This window comes from Arvicola amphibius, chromosome 15 (genome assembly GCF_903992535.2).
Source record: "Arvicola amphibius chromosome 15, mArvAmp1.2, whole genome shotgun sequence".
Classification (NCBI taxonomy): Eukaryota; Metazoa; Chordata; class Mammalia; order Rodentia; family Cricetidae; genus Arvicola; species Arvicola amphibius.
Genome location: NC_052061.1, coordinates 14165841 through 14185980, shown reverse-complemented (window position 1 = coordinate 14185980; position 20140 = coordinate 14165841). Strand labels below are relative to the sequence as shown.

General features: G+C 43.6%; 1 protein-coding gene across 1 annotated transcript in view; it reads left to right on the top strand.

Moving 5' to 3' along the window:
* Positions 1–344: 344 nt before the first annotated feature.
* Positions 345–20140, top strand: part of LOC119802062 (carboxylesterase 1D-like) — a 31281-nt gene continuing 11485 nt past the window's right edge. The window contains exons 1-8 of the mRNA XM_038312925.1: positions 345–396; positions 3473–3677; positions 6100–6244; positions 8600–8733; positions 10466–10619; positions 12618–12722; positions 13976–14080; positions 17683–17721. Coding sequence (XP_038168853.1) covers positions 345–396; positions 3473–3677; positions 6100–6244; positions 8600–8733; positions 10466–10619; positions 12618–12722; positions 13976–14080; positions 17683–17721 — 939 coding nt within the window. The remainder of the gene's footprint in view (positions 397–3472; positions 3678–6099; positions 6245–8599; positions 8734–10465; positions 10620–12617; positions 12723–13975; positions 14081–17682; positions 17722–20140) is intronic.

Below are 20140 nucleotides of genomic sequence, written 5' to 3'. Positions count from 1 at the left end.
GCCTGTTGCTGCCTCCTAGGAGTCCAGGGTTCACTGAGGTGAGAGCGAGAGCTTTGAGGGGAGAAGCACGGACACTAGAAGCTGTTGGGTGGGAGTCTGGCTGTTTGTAATCTGAGTATTGGCTACGGACCAGATAAAATAGGTTAAACTCCTAGTGGGTGTAGCTTGGAGGTCCCAACTGACACCCAGGGAGCTCTTTGGAAGAGGAGAGCTTTTGTGTCATCTTAGGTTACATAACTGGCCTGGTTGATTAAAACTTAAGGAGGCGGGACCCAGGGTCAACAGTAGAAGCATTGCTAGAGCAGCAGATACCTCACAGACCCGAGGAGTCCTGTCCGTCCACAATGTGGCTCTACCCTCTGGCCTGGCTTTCTCTTGCTGCTTGCACAACTTGGGGTAAGTTCTTTCAGATTACAAATGTCTGGGTACATTCTCAGTCTTTGTTCTGGGCACAAGTGGATGATGACATTTGCAAGGCCAGGACAAAATAGTCCTGGGTGCTTGGTGATTTTTTTTTTTGCTTTCCTGAAGTGGTGCTGTGAAGTCCAAAGACTCTCAGAGACCTAGGGGAGGACAGCTACTGAATATCCAGCTGTAGGCAGCTGGCACAGGAAGGCTGGAGAAAGGCGAGTCTGTTTCCATGGGGTTCTTAGTCAATCTGCACGCAGGTCATAGAGAGGCTGAGCAAAATGTTGGAAATATAAATTCAGGAGCCAGACACAAGGCTCACTCCCAGTCAACAGCTCCAAGTCTATATCCAACTCCAAGTCTATGTCCTTACCTTGGAGGTGCCTAGATGGGGCAGTGTCCAGATGACCCCCCTCTATAGTAGAGATGCCAGGGCCTCCTCTTTCACTGAGGACAAAATAGGAGGTTGTTTGTGGTTGTTTCTACATCATTTAGGATGCCCTAGTTCTAGAGAAAGGCAAGAGGTTAGGTCAAGAGATAGGCAAAAGGATTGAGTAAAAACTTAATGCATTAGTAGAAATTTTGCTTCGGCTACATCAGACTATTGAAATGATGATTTTGTTCTCAGGCTCCCAAGAGACAGGGACAGATCACAGGGATGGTGTAGAAGAGGAAACAGTGGGTGAGCTAGAACCAGGGCAGGGGAGGGACGAGGGCAAGGACGATCACTGTAGTTTCACTTGAAAAGAAGAGAGGAGGAGTTAGCTGGCCTAGAGATGGCTACCAGGAGCTCTTCAGGGGGTCTGGGAATTATATGACTGTCCTCAGGTTTTTGGTGTTTAGATCTTGGAAACCAAGACAGATGGGGTGACCTAGGCAAGACACTAAGATAAAGGAGGAAACTGGGGTGGGACCGGTATTACTTAGACCCTGGGGGTCACAGGTCCCTCAGGATATGCAGAGCCTCATACACCAAAACAACAGATATAGAAAGCAAAATCCACCATCAGTACAGAGGTGAATGAGGGTCTTGGCATATGCCTGAGTCCCTACAAGGAGGAAAACCTAAGGCAACCTGGGAATGCAGTTCCCTAATGTCGCAGATGCCCAAGTCTATTTTTGACTCTGCAGTCTAGCCCAGTGCTCGGCCATCAGAACCCTGAAATCTCTGTCTCAATCTTCCTTCCTTGTAACAATGCAAGGTTTGAACCAAACTGCAAGGCAGAGTAAGAACAGACAGAAATTCCGAGTGGAAATTTCCCTCGCTGCTGGCCACCCTACAATACCATCCCATTGTCGTCTTTAGGTAATGGGTACATGTTGTTTAAAACCTTGCCTGCTCACCTGCTGAGTAGGCACCTGGCAAGGCTTCTTTGAGGAGCTGTGTAAAGAGACTGATGGTGCTCGGCACCCAAGAAGTGTTCAGTAATGCGTGTAATGTATTACACAATTTTTAAATACATAATTATATAATATCTGTGCCATTGTTGTGTATCCACTTGACACGAGGCATTCGACCCTGGCTAATCTGTTTCTAACCACTCCAGGGTAGAAGTCATTGCCAAGCTAACACAGCCCCAGGCTCTTTCTGTTCAGACTTTACCCTCCTTCACCTCTTTGAACTGCTGGAAATGCTTGTCAGCCTCTCGCCCTTTCTCCATGGTCTTCCAGAATATCCTAAGGTAGAGGCTGTTTGTATATATCTTCCACAAAGTTCATCTCAGCTGTGTTTTGTATTAACTAGTTAACAACAGCATGAATATTCAAATTTCTAATTAGCTATTGGTAGCCAAAGTCTTGGTAACTGGATTCCCACCATGAGTCTTCACAGCTCTATTGGTCATTTTTTTTTTCACTAAATCTGGAATTTCACTTTTCTGGCCACATGTTTTAAGGAAGGTGCCATATTGCTTGTATTCAAAGGAAAGCAGATTAAGAATGAAAGAAGAGGTCCTGTCCAATAAGGGATGTTCTGACAAACTGAGGACCCTGAGGTCAGACGAGAGAAGAATCAGAGTGGCCATGACCAAGTGTCTGTAAGTCCACCAGTCATGTAAGAAAAGACCAGCCTGGCTTGCGCAGGTCCCACAATGGGTAGAAATAGGAGAGGTGAGGAAGCTGCCAAAACTGTCTCTTCTACAAGAATGGAGACAACGGGACAGATGGGCTTGATGTCCAGTCCCTCCCCTCTGGAAGAGTATGCTCAGAACCATAAAAAGAATATTCTAGAAGCTTATTGTTTGCTTTACCACAGAATTACTCCTGCTATTTATTTGTCCTCTAATTAAAACCCCTTTTCCGGTCATTCAGGGTCTTCCCTGGCAGGCACTTTCTCATCCAGGATTATCTTTCTCTCCCATGGGCCCCTCCTGAGGGCAAGCATAGGGCACCCGCCCTTCCCAGCCAGGTGCTGTGCTGTCTGTGAGCCACAACACTTCCTCCTCCCTGTTCCACCAGCCCCACCCCCACGACCTTCCCCTTTTCACTCATCCCCACGCTCTAAGTCACAGCTCTCCTGTGACCAATCAGGAGGCCTCGCTCCCTCTGCCATCTCAGGAAACAACCTCATGTGTCTCAGCAGTAAGTACAGTGTGTCTGCTGCCCTCCAACCAGGTGAGCCCTCCTGCGGGCAGGGACCACCGCTAGTCCGTCATCTCACCCAGCCTGCAGCTCTGCACCAGGATGCCAACAGATGGACGTTTCTAGTGGAAGCCAAAGCTCATACTCATGCCCAGTACCTCTCCTTTTCTCTTTCTCTCTTTCTGCAGTGACTTCGGCTAGATGCTTTTAAAAAACAAACAAAACAAAAAACAAAACAAAACAAAAACAACTGGATTTCTTAATGTAGCTCTGGCTGTCCTGAATCTCTCTCTCTGTAGACCAAGCCGGCCTTGAATTTGCAGAGCTCTACCTGTCCTGCCTCTCAAGTGCTGGGATTAAAGGCATGTTCCAGAAGGGTTCAGATGATTTTATCAATGCCATCAGTCCTAAAGTGACAAACTCATCAGGAATGCAGGTCTGCCTTTTTCTTACTGATGTGTTCCCATTTTCTTTTGTCCAACAGGGCACCCATCCTCACCACCTGTGGTGAACACTATTCATGGCAAAGTCCTGGGGAAGTATGTCAGCTTAGAAGGATTTGCACAGCCTGTGGCCGTCTTCCTGGGGGTTCCATTTGCCAAGCCCCCTCTTGGATCCCTGAGGTTTGCTCCACCACAGCATGCAGAGCCCTGGAGCTTCGTGAAGAATGCCACCTCCTACCCTCCTATGTAAGCCGCTGGGGTAGGCTTCTTTCAAAGTAGAGGGGACGAAGTAAGGTACCTTATTCTCCTGTCTAGAACCTTGGTGTTGCTTGAGAATGGGTGGGTGGGTGGGGCTGTATGGAAGAACAGTGAGGGTGACTGTGAGTTCTCACACCCAGGTCTGCACAGCCACCTAGTCACAGCTGTGCAGTAGTTAGTGTCCCTCAGTCAACGTAAGAACCAAGTGGAGAAGCCCACAGAGTCCAGACAGCTTCCTAAATATGTCAGTGCAGACAGTATTTGTGTCCTTAGCAAGGTAGTTTTGAGGTTTTCCAAGATTCCACTTCTGGCTGTCTCTTTATCATTGCATTCATTTCTTCTAAAAATATTATTTGCAATTTTTCCCATTCTAATTGCAAATATAAGACATAAATACTGAAAACTGAAGTCAGGGGAGAACACAAAAGCAAATGTAAAGAAAGTTAAATATCATGTACAAGTCAGCTACACAGAATTACTGCTAGCATTTGAGGTTGTATTTCCAGTCTTTTGTTTGTGTTTGTCCTTCTTTATACAGGGATTAAAAAAACAGAAAATTTGGATAACATTTATAACATCGACATTATTCTACACTATAAATGTAGCTACCAATGTTTAGTGGTTATGTTAACTAGATATGAAACTAGACTTTATGCCTCTAATATTTTATTTGGGTTAAGTTCTTTTAATGTCCTTGATAGTATAACAATGCTGTGATGTGTTTGCTGTAACCAAATCATTGCACACAATCATGGGAATTAGGAATAAGTTCAAGAAGTAACATTTCTAAATCAAGGTGTAGGAATTTGATCAGTTTGTCTCCAGAAATATCTAAGCTGCACACACTTTTCCCGTAGAAATAGGAAAACTTCCATTCAGGTATTGCCTTGCTAAAAAAAAAAAATACGTATATTTTGGATAAGCAGCAAAACATTGTAAAAATAAAATAATGCAATGTTGGTCTTCTTTGTGGGTTCTAAACACTAATGAAGTTGAACTTGTCATCCCTCATTGGACATTCATTTTCTATTTCTGTGAATTGTGCTTCTTTCTCCCAGTGGATGGGAAAATTATTTAGGCAAGAGACGTTTTGAAAGGCACCTTTCCTTTTCCATGTCTATCATGGGACAGGTATGGAGTGTAGTAATAATGAACGGGGCCTGTTTGTTTGTTTGGGTTTCTGTCCCACCCAGTACCCCACAACTGTTTAGCCCCAAAGAAAATCACACATAGGTCTCTAAAGTTATAAAGCGGATTGGCCAGTTAGCTCTAGCCTCTTACTGGCTAACTCTCACATCTTGATTAACCCATTTTTCTGATCTATGTTAGCCATGTAGCTCAGTACCTTTTTCAGTGAGGCAGATCACATCCTGCTGCTTCGGTGATCTGGGCAAGAGTGGGAGGAATCAACTTCCTCCTTCCCAGAGTTCTCCTGTTCTCATTGTATCATTTCTATTTCCTGTCTGGTTTTCCCACCTTTACCTCCTGCCTGGCCAATCAGCGTTTATTTAAAACATGATTGACAGATTACAGACAGTTCTCCCGCACCAATGGAGGCATGTGATCTGAGCACCTCCAGTTTCTATTTGACAAACCGGAAGTTAGACACCATCTGTGAAACAGGATAATGAATACTTGGGGTTGATGAGAGATTTAAATGACTTCCTGCTCAAGGAGATGTTTATCAGGGCCTGGAACTCCATAGAACTCAATTATTGCTACCAACTCCACTCTACACTGGACTTGTGGGACCCTTAATCAGGGCAGCCCACGATGATTATTGGTGGGATATGAAGATAAAAAGAAAAGAAAAAAAAACCTTTAGCAGGCCAGATAGTGAGGTGCTTAGAGACAGCACTCACTTCACCTGGCCATGGCAGGCTAAAGCCAGAACAAGCAAGGAATTTAGCCAAGATTACCCAGCATATCAGTGTTAGAGACAGAACCAGAAGGATGTCTTCCTGTGGTGTCCCCCAAAGATAGCATCTCTGACTTGTAACAGGCTGTCTGTCACTGCAGGCCATTTTCCTGTTTCATGAAAGATTTCCAAGAAAGAGCATGCTTACCTGCATTGGCATCTCATAATCCAGTGAGCAAGCCTTGTCCAGACAGTGCAGGGAGCATCACTGTCTAGGGCAGTCGGCATATGAGGGCCTCTCTTCATGGTCCACCTCAAAGGCTCCAGGAAGGGAGAGATACAAAGTGCTGCTTCTGCAGTCTTGGGAGAATCTAGCGTCTCAGAAGTCCCACCGGGAACCTATTAAAGAGTCTCTTATCCCTGACAATGACTCCAGTCCCATGTGAATAACTTCAGTTATATGCTTAAAACTCCAAGTACAAGGTGACCTCTGGGGTAACATGTCCAAACTTTAATCTAGTGGAACCTCAGATAGTCTCTCTCCCCTCCCAGGTGCTCCCAAGATGCAGTTGGAGGACAGGTACTCTCAGAACTTTTCACCAACAGAAAGGAGAACATCCCTCTACAGTTTTCTGAAGACTGTCTCTACCTGAATATATACACTCCTGCCGACTTGACAAAGAACAGCCGGCTGCCAGTAAGTGTGGGGACCACTGGACCAGAGAGCTGAATTCCAGCCTCCAGCTCTTCTGGGAAACCAGAAAGGGATGAGGGCAGCTGGTAGCAGTGGTTCACAGGCCAGGGCTGATTCCAGAACCACAGCTTTTTCACAGTGTGACCTCAGATTTTACCAGTGACATCAGATTTCAGTGGAGATCATGGTACATTTGGAATGTACATCTTATATTTCCAAGTTTTCTCACAGAAATTGGAGAAAAAGAATGTTTGTTTTCATTATTAGGTTAGACTCTGGTTCCCAGAAAGACAAAGAGATCATTCTTTAAAAGGGGGAATTGAAAAGGACTCTCAGAGGAAATTCAGCAACCTAAATCTCTTTGTGGTTAGAGGAACTGAGGCTGTGGGAGAGAAGGGAGTGTGTCACCTTTATTCTCAGGCCATGTGTGATCTGCTCATCATACCCACACTTCTAGACAGGGTCTGGCACCTTACTTCTCAGGTGATGTGTGACAAATGTAAAAACTTCCATTGCCAGGTAATGGCTTTCACTGTCCCATGAGGGAATGAGAAATGAGAACACTGAGACAATCCCACCAGCCCTTTCTCTCGCTTAGGCAGCACCTGTGAAACTCATTTCCTTGTCTAGCCGTCTTTGGCGTGGTCTGATGACCAAGTGAGTCATTTCACATGGAAATACAGTGCCAGAGATGGGACAGACTGCCAAGCACAGATCACAGGGTTGGGGGTGGGTGGGCATCTATCTGATGCCTGGAAATGGAAAGGAAGGTGACCCTTTGGTTGTAAAAGGGCAACAACTAACAAATTTCCCAGAAGCCCTTTGGTGTGGAGCCCTGGCGTGGGGGATAATTTGTAGATTTGTGTGTTAAAATTAAGTACTACATTTGCTCAGCAGTCACGGGGAGACGAGAATAAACCTTAGTCTCACACACCCCCATCTTCTACAGTGCACTGAGTAGCCCCAAACACGATGGTCGGACGTGGGGTTAGAGAAAGGAGAACCGTAAGCCCTTGCCCTCGGGTCTGCGGAGTTACATCATACCTTCTTCAGCACGTCACTGTCCACCGCCCTTTGGCTTAGCCTTCACTCTTAGATGGCATTGACTCAGTCTTTCCTGAGGCTGCAGGGATGCTCAAGGGAGGAGACAGGCTTGAGTGCACTGTGACAGGAGACATCCTGGGAGATTCTCCTGCTGTGGACATGGGCTTTAGAGCCACAGGGTCTGTGCTTTTCAGAGGATGAGAGAGCAGAGCTGTTTCTTAACCTCAGCCTGTTTCCTCACATGGGAACTGTCCTGTGAGAGCTCAGTGAGTGGCAGGGTGCATCACAGTTCTCCTGAGTGCTCACAGCTGTGCTGACATGCTAGGCAGCCCTGCAGGACAGTCTGGGTCCTGGCTCACCCTGAGCTCACTGCACTGCAGCCAAGAGCAGGGGCTGGGCAACTTGGCATCCAGGGGTTGGGGCCAGGTGGAAGCTTTGCCTCTACCTCTGTTTTCTGTGATCTCTCGGCAAAGAGGAACATTTCTTATCTGTCACATAGGAAAATACTTTCCCTACCGTGTGGGTAGTTAGTTCTAGTGCGTAGAACAATTCTGGATTTGTGTGCTAATTTTGGTTTTCATTACTGTTATCTGGATATTATTTTCATGCTCTCATTTCTTCCCTTATTGATGTACTCTTTAAATTAAAAACCATGAATTATACCTCCTCTTAACCTCAAGTCTATTACAGGGGCTGATATATATAGTCGGCACAGAGATAATGCTAAAGAAGACTTTCTGAAGAAAGCAAGTATGAGCTGGGATTGGCAGGGTAGGGGGACTTGGGTGTGCATAAAGAGGCACAGTAGGAAGGAGTGTCATCAGGATAGTATGTGTCTCACGAGAAAAATCACTTACCTGTAGGAAAGTCTAGTACAGCACCGAGGAGTTACCTGGGATGAGATGAAGCAGAAATACAAGAGCTGACACTTTCATGTTCACCCAGGCATACGGTGATAAGACTGGGCGTGAGGGAATCAATATTTACCTTTGAGCTGTTCCCATAATGATGCTCTCAGTTGGAGAATCTTGCGAGCATTTGAGAAATGAGAAATACAGGGAGTACTGAGTTACATTACATTCTGGGCAGGAGCTGAGAGATTGAAATAGAGAGATACATGGTATAGCCTTGCTGGGTATTGCTGTTGTTCGCATGACAGCAATAGTGAGCAAAACATAGAGTTTGATGATCAAACCAAATGACATTCACTGTGTTCCCAAGTCTGCTACCTATTACCCGACTCTCCAGCAGCACTGAAAGTGTGCTCTCTGCATTGAAGCTATGGTCTGCAAACTTGGTTATGCTCTTGTCCAGGTGATGGTGTGGATCCATGGAGGCGGACTGGTAATGGGTGGGGCATCTACCTATGACGGACTGGCTCTCTCTGCCCACGAAGATGTTGTGGTGGTGGTCATTCAGTACCGCCTTGGCATTTGGGGATTCTTCAGGTAAGATACTGTACTTTCTAGTCTTCACATTAGCCATTACATTGGACTATTTCCTGTTAATAAGACAAAATACTCAAAGTGAGTTAATTACAAAAAAGTTTTATTTAACACAAGCTTTGAGGGGCTGAAAGTGGAAGATTGGCTAGCTTCATCAACCAAGCTACTGTTGACGGCCCTTAGATGAAAAATAAAACATTGTAGAAGAACAGAATGTACACCAAAAGACCACATGACGAGGTGGAAAGCTAGGGGCATGGGGAGATCTGGTTATTTCAAAAAATTTTAAAGATGTACTCATTTTTATTTCATGCATATGTGTGTTTTGCCTACATGTATGTTTGTAAACCAGGTAAGTTATGACTACAGAGGCCAGAAGAGGGCTTCAGATCCCTGGAACTGGAGTTATGGTTGATTATGAGATACCACTGTTTGCTGAGAATTGAAGCTGGATTCTTGACAGAAGTAGTAAGTGCTGTTATGCACTGAGCCATTGCTCCAGTCCAGATCTTGCTATTTTTATCACAAAGTTCCTTTCATGAACTAGGTCCCATGAGTTATTCTCTACAGACCCCTCTTAAAGTTGTGCCCTATGTGACATAATCACCTTGTCTTTAATCTCATTGATCACATGCTCTTTCACAGATAAATAATTCCATACCACAGTAGAGACCAGAATCCAAGCAGTGAACTACTGGTGAATAGCTCTTATCCATGCCATAGCAGCCACTGAGACCTCTGCTGCAACTCTAATCAGAGCCCCGGGTCTGTGTAGCGACTGCAACCTCTGCTGCAACTCTAATCAGAGCTCTGGGTCTGTGCAGTCACTGCAACCTCTGCTGCAACTCTAATCAGAGCTCTGGGTCTGTGCAGTCACTGCAACCTCTGCTGCAACTCTAATCAGAGCTCTGGGTCTGTGCATCCACTGCAACCTGTGGTGCAACTCTAATCAATGCTCTGGGTCTGTGCATCCACTGCAACCTCTGCTGCAACTCTAATAAAACTCTGGGTCTGTGCAGTGACTGCGACCTCTGCTGCAACTCAGTTCTGCTTCTGTGGCAGGAATAATTATTAGAATAATTTATTATTATATACCTGCCATTTTAATATGACAGTCATTTTGCTTGGAGTGTTCTCTGAGACGGGGAGACCTGTGCTGTCTCTTAGCAGTGTGTCCATGTCCCTTATACTGACACAAAAGCACTTTCCAGGGCTCACAGCAGCCGTGTCTACACGATTGTCCCCCACCCTGGAATCTTTGCTCCTGCTGCTTCTTCTAAGTCTAACTCCACTCCTTGGACAGTCCCAAGGCTGTGTCCTCATTTTATTCAGGTCTCCACCCAACCCAGTGACTCAAAGAGGCCTTTCCCAGTGAGAAGAAATAAAACATCACCCCACAGGCCACATCTGCCATGGTGTTTGCCTGATTTTCTTTTTCTGTCTGGAATCATTGTCTTTTTAGCTGCCGGTTGGTGCTCTGCAGTGTGAGCTGAATGCAGTCAGAGATGTGAGGTTTCTTCCCAGCTGTGCTCTAGCTGCTGGAAGATAAGCCTAGAGCCCCATAGAGCAGTGTTGTAACGTGAGATCCAGTTAGACTTCTGTGGCGGGACTGAAGTGTGCAGCCTCATTTGGGGGATTTTGCTGAGGACCCCCCCCCCAGCCCATTTGATGTATTGAGATCCTTGCGAGCTTTGCCATGGCATTTCTGCCTAAACGCTAATCTGTTCTCTTGCAGCACAGGGGATGAACACAGCAAGGGCAACTGGGGTCACTTGGACCAGGTGGCTGCACTGCGCTGGGTTCAGGACAACATTGCCAGCTTTGGGGGCAACCCAGGCTCTGTAACCATCTTTGGAGGGTCAGCAGGAGCTTTCAGTGTCTCTGCTCTTGTAAGTGTCCCTGGGTTTATGTGTCTGCACCTCCTGAAAACCATCCACTGTTCAATCCAGCCATGAGCATCTTAGCTTACAAAACTGTACTCACAGCACATCATCAGATGGCAGAGACCTAAGGTCCAATGGCCCTTTGCCAGGGGAAGCTCAAGCATAGACTCAAGAACTTTCAGTTTCTACACACACATACACACACATACATGCATGCACACACACACTGTTGGAGACCACTTGTTTGTTTCCTGGCCGCCCAGACTCCCGAAATAACCACACAGAAACTGTATTAATTAAATCACTGCTTGGCCCATTAGCTCTAGCTTCTTATTAGAGAACTCCTACATCTATTAATCTGTGTATCACCACGAGCCTGTGGCTTACTGGGTAAAGTTCTGGGGTCTGTTTCCAGTGGGGCTGCAGGGCTTCGCTCTGACTCCACCTTCTTCCCAGCACTCAGTTTAGTTTTCCCTACATAGTTCTGTTCTACCCTTCTCTGCTATAAGCTCAAGGAAGTTTCTTTATTAACCAATGGTATTCTCAGAGGGTAATCCCGTCTCTGCCTCTGTCTCTGTCTCTGCCTCTGCCTCTATCTCTGTCTCTCTGTCTCTCTGTCTCTCTGTCTCTGTCTCTCTCTGTCTCTCTTTGTCTCTGTCTCTGTCTCTCTCTCTCTCTCTCTCTCTCACACACACACAATTGCTTAGTTTCATATACAGGGACTCAAGAACTTTCAGTTTCTACACATTCAAACACAACTTTTTCTGGAATGTAGTGATGGTAAAAAGTACAAACAGGAGTGTGAGTTCCAGCATGAGTTAGACCAGGTGTCCTTGTTTGGCTTCCAGCCAGGTCTACTCACAAAGAAAACTTAAGGTCCAAAGACAGAGTGGAGCGTCCCTTGAGGTCTGACAGCTTTGCATGTCCAAGAGGGAGGCAGCCAACTGTGAAGAACCTGGATGTCCTGGGGAAGTAGGTGTGAGAGTGGAGGGATAGGTAGAATGGGGAAGGATGGAGCAGAGACATAAGTCACAGGTACAGATGGTGTGAAGTGTCTTGGTGTGTGAGACTGAGCCAGAGTGATAGCTAGAGAATATACAGAAGGTTCTGTGAGCTGTAAGAAACTGCCCTGGAGCTGAGTAGAAAATTAATATTAATGTATTTTCTCTATTTTTCAAACATATATTGTTTTCGTAGTCAGAAGGGGAAATGCGTAAGCAAAGAAAAGAGAGAATACAGATTAATGCAAAGAAAAATGTTGTTGATCTCCCTGCCACCTAGGGATCATTACTATAGTATTTTTATTTTTATTTCTCTAATCTTAACCCAGAATTTTATTTAGCTGTCTATATCATCTATCTGAGTTCTTCCATACATGCATAATCTCTCTTTTTTCTATTTCATGTATAATCACGCTCCTTTTTTGTTTTTCTTCCAAATATATATCTACACTTGGTCTTTCATTATTTTAGCCTAAATAAATTTTAATATGTAATACAACATAAATATTTTCCTACCTGTAAAATGCTTCTTCAGTAGTATCTTTTATAATTGCATAGTATTTCATGGTAAGAATAAATCTTTACTGCCAAATATTGTAATATCAGGATCTTGAGTTGTTTTCAAGTTTTACTATAACAAAGAATAAGCACTTTAAAATTTTTGCAGGCCTTCACAATCTTATTCTCAGGATATATTCTGACAAATAGGAATGATAGGACAGGCTTTGTGGCACAGAGTTAACAAACGGTCTTTCCTTTTGTTCTTTTGAACACCTGCCACATGGTTTTTGCTCTGTCTCTTACTCTGGCTTCTTTTCCATCCCACTGATGTCCTCTTGGGGATGTCAAACCAAAGAGATCTCTGGGAAGCAAACCAGGAGACATTATGTCTGCCATGTCCACAGAGGAATTGCCAGGGCAGAGGAGCAGCTGGAGGAAACCTTAAAGAGTAACTGACCACCTTTGTATGCATATGTCCTCCTCTTCTTCTCTCCCCTTCCAGGTGCTTTCTCCTCTGGCCAAGAACCTCTTCCACAGGGCCATTTCTCAGAGTGCTGTGGTCCTCACTGCTGCTCTGTTTACAGAAAATGCCAAGCCCATTGCTGAGGTACGTACCACTCCGAACAGCATCTGTGCCCTTCGCTTTTCTGGGATCCTTGGGGATTTTTCTTTCCATGGGGTTCATCTTAAATGCTCAATGGATGCCAGAAGTGAGAACGGGAGGTCTGCTATGACTCCATCTGCACCACACTATGCAGGGTCCAAGGCCCCTTTGTATGAATAATATTGTGTAGATGCCCTGAGAGCCTGCACATGTCTTAGTCACATCATATGAGTCAGAGCTCCTTAAAAATAGGCACAGTCATCATCCTCACCTGTGTGGAGAAACTGAGGCAAAAAGAGATTCTATGACATACCTACAGTCAACTATTTGGGAAGAGAAGGAGCCCTGAAATTCTGGAGGATTGTGTATATTCTGTGGTGTTAGAGATAAATATATTAATAGGGATAATTGACAGTAATGGAGGTACTGCTTCTGTATCCAAACTTCACTATTCCAGTTCGTAGCAGAGGCAAGACTCTGTAGGATCACCAACCAGACTTACTGGACTAGAGTTCTACCTTGGTAGGGTTTCTATTGCTGTGCAAAGATACCATGCCCATGACAACTCTTACAAAAGAAACATTTCATTGGGGATGGCTTAGAGTTCAGAGGCTTAGTCCATTATCATCATCATGGCCGGAAGCATGATGACATTCAGGCAGACACGGTGTTGGAAAGGTAGCTGAGAGTTCTATATCTTGACCACAGGCAGCAAAAAGAGACTGTGTCCCACACCACGCATAGCTTGAACATCTGAGACCTCAAAAATCACCCCCAGTGACACATTTCCACAAAAAAGGGCACACTTACTCCGACAAGGCCATGACTCCTAATAGTGCCACTCTCTGTGGGCCTATAGGGCACATTTTTATTCAAATGACCACAAGTATATTTTTAAAGCTTGTCTTTAGAATTTGTTTGTGGAATGTGAGCATAGTGACTCATGCATATAATACCATTACTTTGAGGGGCAAAGGCAGAATTACTGTCAATTTTAGACAAACCTAATCTATATAGCAAAGTCAAGACCAACCAGAACTCCATGATTAGATATAGATATAGATATAGATATAGATATAGATATAGAGATAGAGATAGAGATAGAGATAGAGATAGAGATAGAGATAGAGATAGAGATAGAGACAGACAGAGACAGAGATAGAGAGAAATGAATATGAGACAGAATCCATTATGTACATTAGTGGAAGGTATAGTCATTGCCTTTGACCTCTGCTGTTGGCTGTGATCTTTGGCAGCTGGTTGCTAATCTTTCTGGATGCAAAACGACCACATCAGCTGTTATGGTTCATTGTTTGCGCCAGAAGACAGAGGAAGAACTCATGGAGACCTCACAAAGAATGGTAAGTAAATCCATTCTACAGTCTAGTGGCCATCACTCTATATACTTGACTCCAATCTTCATCTGCTCAGCTGTCCTTTGTCATGGACAAACTGCATGGAACAGTTCCTTGACTTTCAAATCTGTTGTTCTCAGATCCTAGTTGTGAGTTTCATTTTCCCTTTCTTATTATTAAATAATTCATATGCTAAAGGTATTCCATTAATAACATAATAAAAAATTGTGGGGCTGGAGAGATGGCTCAGAGGTTAAGAGCACTGACTGCTCTTCCGGAGGTCCTGAGTTCGATTCCCAGCAACCACATGGTGGCTCACAACCATCTGTAATGAGATCTGGTGCCCTCTTCTGGGCTGAGAGCATACATGGAGGCTAAACACTGTGTACATAATAAATAAATAAATCTTTAAAAAAAATTGTATGACAGCCCTCCAAACATAGGGAAGCTCACTTTTTGAACATTTTGTTTTTGGGTGTATCATAGGATCTGCAAGTAAACACCGTCCTGAATTCATGGGGCTGAGAGTATTAAGCATGATTTTGGAAATATGTCATATCACAATATTATTTGATACAGAAACTAAGTTATAATTTTCTAGCCCAATTTTCTAGAATTTCTTATTCTACCTCAATAACATATTGAGATAGTCATCTATCTCCCAATTTGTTCATCAATTTTCAATCAATTCATCCTCTTGCTCATCCTATATGTTAATATTCTTTCATCAAAAGTTAGTAATATATCTCTAATTTTTCATTAATTGACTTTTCAATGTTTTTATGATCTATGAACTATCCAGCCAACTTATATCTATATTTCTTTCTCAATATTTTCCAGTCCTATTGGTATCAACTAGTCTACACATCCACCAATTAAACTACCTATCATCTGCCAAGCCATCATCCATCTATTCATCCAATCTATGTGGAAATAATGCAGACGAAAATGGGACATTGTTCCATCTTACATAGAACTATTCATAGAAATTCAAAGATATGAACTAAGTGAGACAAAAGTGACAGTAAAGAGAGATAATAATTCAATATAATTATAGGGAATAGTTCTTAGAGAAGTGACATTTGAGGATTTATGAGTAGTCATGGGAATATTCCATCATAATGAAACATAGCAGAAGAAACATACAGAGAAAAAGAGCATACAAGGTTGTAAGAACTACCACCTCGGTTGGGGGAATGTTAATATAAATAAGCACAGGAATCACCTGAGCTCTTGGCCTCTCTGTCTGGACAATGGACATTCCAGGATACTCCTGGGCAAACCCTGGCAGGTCTCTCCCTGTTTGTCCATGATATGAATAAATATGGCCTTGGTACTTTGGTCATGAAGTTCATAAAAAGAGGAAAAGATGTTCAAAAAATTTAGATAGCTATATTCTAATACTAGAAAAAAGAAAATATTTCAAGCATTTTCTGTGTGATACAAGAGAACCAGACTATTCAGAAATAGCTGGTGACTTAGGAAAACCCAGAGGGCCTAAAATTCAAGGACACCTAAAGATGATCTGAGATCTTAATGAAGGGCTCCCATGATTATCCATTGCTCCAGCATATATGCACACATGCCCAAACACATACACAGTGTTCTAATCGAGGCATGTCATACAGTGTAGCAGTCTTCCCAGATACTTCTTCATGGAGGGGATACATAATAGCTACAGTGTAGTATTCTTACCAGTTGTTGGGATCTGTATGGCTGTGTCCAAGTTACTAGACTCTTACTCAAAGAATTAAAATGCAGGCCCTCACAGATTTCATAGTAGAAAGGAAGGGAATTTTTCAAAGGTGAAATAGTAATGTAGATCAGAAAGAAACGCATTGTCCAGAGTGACAATGAACCCCATCAGTGAGTGTACTTAAGGGTTCCACAGGATGTTTGGGGCTTCCTTTCATGAGGACCAAAAGAAAGAGGTCAGTTGCTAAGAGACATAGTGTGGGTGCTTCCCTGTTTTGATTGGTAGGCTTAGACTATCTATGCCTTTTCTTACAGTGCATGTCCCATCCCATGAAGCATTTGATTTTTATTATATGCATACCCAAGAATGTTTGAGCATAAGATGACACACAGAAAGTTTCTACTAAAAGTTAACTCAAAGGGCACAGATCGTCTTATTGCATATGCACCAAAAACTAGTTCAGGCCCAATCAACCTCTACTTTCTATACTTAGATATGTTTGGAAATATGCTTGAATAGAAGCTGTCCATGAAAGGGCAGATCTTATGGTGGTCAGGGATAGAAAAAATGTATTCTGTTGTTTTGAGTGGTATATATCTGCAGCTTAATGCAAGTAGGGGTACTAGGCTGCCAATCAATTGTAGGTATATTGTTAGATGAGGAGTGTATGCACAAAGTACCTATAAGTAATAGTCCTAGGTTGCCATGTGCATTTAGTAAGAAGAGACATGGCATCCATAGCCCAAGCCAAGCAAAGTCACAGGTTGTTAAACTATTTCTTATGCTTCTCTGCCTCGGCATTATGACCACAACAATCTTGGTGACCACAGCAGAGAAAAGAGTGGGCTGGAGGAGTGCCATCGAGCTTGTGGGCATCAGGATTTTCTGGTGCAAGATAAATCCACTCATTTCAAGGATTCTAGATCAGAAAAAAAGAACAGTTGTAATGGAATCTTTAGGTAACTGAGATGTTCTGGATAGAGATTTCAAGACATGGCTGGATCCAGATGTTACAAAGCTATCATTGAGAATCTGCCTGTCTCTATGTCTCAGCTCTCCGTTCTTTATTATCTTCTATCCAGAAAATTATGTCTCTTAGTAAAGGGAAAGATAATAAAACTCTAACCTTATATTTTATTTGCTTAGAAACCTTCTCTTTTCCAAATGTCACAATGAATATGTGGGACTCTCTTGGATGGACACCACCCTATAGCTATTTTTGAATGGCTCTCTATATTCAGGGACATGGTCTTACACACAAATATCCGAAACAGGGGCTGAAGAAATGGCTCTGTGCTTAAGAGCACTGACTATGCTTCCAGAGGTCCTGAGTTTAATTCCCAGCAACCACATGTTGACTCACAACCACCTATAAATGAGATCTGGTGCCCCCCTCTTCTGGCCTACAGGCAGGATACTGTATAAATAAATCAATAAATCAATAAATAAATAATAAATCTTAAAAAAAAACAAACAAATATCCGAAATCTTGAATTGGAAAATGTGGGAGAGAGAAACAACCTGTCACTCATCCATCCCACATCCAACCCCAGCTCCCTTGAGATCACCCAGTCCCTACCATGACTTTCCCACCATTCCACTGTTTTCTTGAGGAAACTTGAGGCTATGTTACCAGAAGGAACAAGTAGGGGAAGATGGTGAAGAGTAACACAGGCACTGGCAGAAAGCATCCTCTCCAGGGCTCCACCATCCTGATTTTGGGTCCTATGGCTTTTCTCACTTGCTTCATGTTACTGTCCCTCAACATGTTCCAGACTATGCTCATTCCCAGATAGCACAGGCAGGGAAGATCTACGGCTGAGAGAACCCTGGCACCTTAGAGGCATAGTCCAAATGACCAACTTCTGGACAAGGAAAGCTTTTAACACATCTTCTGTCTTTATCTTCATAGAAACTTTTCAAACTGGACTTACTTGGAAACCCAAAAGAGGTAAGGAACTTTTCTTCCCTACAATTACAAATGTTGAGTCTTAACAGTGTTTGGCTCCAATTAACTGTGAATGCAAAATCTCCATTGTGATATTATAGTCATGTTTTGTGTGTCCTGAGAGGGGACGTCACCTGCTGTAGTAACACAGGCAGGAAGACCAGAGGTCTGGTTGTATTGACTCCCAGTGCAGTCTCCTAGTATCGAGGAAACTCCAGCAGTGTGCTCCCCATCCTCCCTCCTTTCTACCTCTCAGCAGGGGTTGGCATTTAGTGACATTAGCTGTGTGTTTTCTACAGTCCTGTTCTGGGCTTTCCCCCTGGGATTTCCTGAAAACCCTGTGAGGGTCAAATGAGACTTAGCCACCCATCCAAACTTTACCATTTTGGCAAGAGATGATTTACCAGCAGTGGCACAGATGATGTTCAGTGCCTTTTTTGGATTCTTCCATTCCAGGATCTGGGAGAGGACAACAGAAGGTCAAGTAAAATATGGGGTGTGTCAGATTGTAGTCAGACAGAGAGTTAGAGGATAACTTCGGAGATGGGGACAGAGTTGGCTATTAGTTTGATATATCCAGCCAACACAAGATGGCTTGATTAGGAAGAAAGCCAGATGTTAGGAAATTTGGAGACAGTGTTGCAGACAGGGGGACGACCAGCTGCAAAACCTGCTGCAGGAAGGCAGAGTGCTTGAAGGGGAGGATGGTGAGGGCCTCTATTCACTCTGATTCCTCATGAGACCTATTCCTGTGAACACATATTAGAATATATCATCTTCCTTCTGATAAAATCTTGACTTTGCTTAGAGACCCAAAAGAGATCAGGACCTTGGTGTTTTGAATTACAGATGCTGAGTAAAGGCAAACACCTTTCCTTCATGGAACTAGTACCTGAAGACATCTCTGAATACCAGAGATGGGCCATATATTAGAGAGAAAAAGTTCTCTGCCCTCTGACCTCTAACCCTGCCCCAGGGCAGGCTCCAGGCCCAAGCCCCTGTGATCATCGTGACTTAGCTCAGAGCACTGACTCTGCACTCTTGGCTTGAGCCCTTCCCCCCCGTGTGGAAATGCCGCCTTTTCTTTATTTATATTTAGAGTGTTCTTGTTCCGATCCTGCTTCAGATGGAAAAATGACAAGCTCTGTGTGGCCCAGTGTATCTTCCTTCAGATGAGCTTCTGCACCGCCCAGCTTTTCTAAGGCAGCAGTAATTATGCCCAGGACAGCTTCTATTTGGTCAGCCTATTTGATTATGGCTCCCTACTTGTGATTATTTTCTTCAAATAGTGAATGAGGTCTCAGTTTAGACATCTTGGGAAAAGAGCTAATGACTTCTAAACACTGGCTTTGTATCCCACAGCACTGAGGTTTAGATTGGCTTAGGTTTGACACATGCAGTATACCTTCATTAGTCACAGATCCTCTGCTTGTGAAGTCACTTGCTAACATGTACTTGCAATCCCAGTTCAACCCTTTTGACTCAGTTGCGTGTTTTGCACCACAAGTACTGGGCAGCAAGAAGCTGAAGTCGCATCATGCCCAGGTTGCCATCTCAAGTCAAATTGAGGCAATACTTGATCTTCTTGACTCCTCTCCCACATTCAGAAGTGACCTCTTCATGATGTGTGCAATGTGACATCTTGACGGTTATTTACTGTTTGCATTAATTTCTCTGATTCAGCTGCTCTTCCAGCATACTGATGAAGAGCTGTCCCATGTCCCCAAGCACAGGTGGATTTGAGGCACATTCCAGAGAAATCACATGTGGTAGATGAGCTCCCTTCTGCTTTAGTTTGTTCGGTTTCTGGTCTTGAATTCAGTATCGATGAGGCAACATCACAGTGCATCCAAAAGAGAAAACAGAGACTTGCATCCCTGCCAGGAGATGGGGGAGAAGGGGCGTCCTTCTGGAGAGCGGTCTTGTGTGTGATTCAGATTGGGGAGGTTGGGAAAGGAAAAGAAAGGCATAGTAGAAAGCAAGACTGTGAGACAGAAATCAAATGCATACTCACCTGAACTAGGATCAGAAACACTTTAAACCTTTCCCCCAAACAGTGCTTTTTCATAATTGAATTCAATTTTTACCTAATAATTATAAGACAGGAGATCACATAAGGTATCACTAAATAGAAACTGACTCACAAAAGAAGAATGATAAAAAAAATTGTGACCAGAGGCTCCCAAGAACTAACTCTCAAACTCCCCGTGGAGAAATGGCTCAACATTTGCTAGTTCAATGCTTTCAGCAACTTTATAAACTTATCTATAGTAATTAACCCAAGCTAGCATATAAATGGGTATTTTAAATTTAATATATAGCCTGAACTTAGAAACACATTTTTGTGCGGTATGTATTTTGCTTTGGATGAAAATTGGCCCCTTATTTCCCTACCACCATCATCTGGCCAGTGCCAACCCCG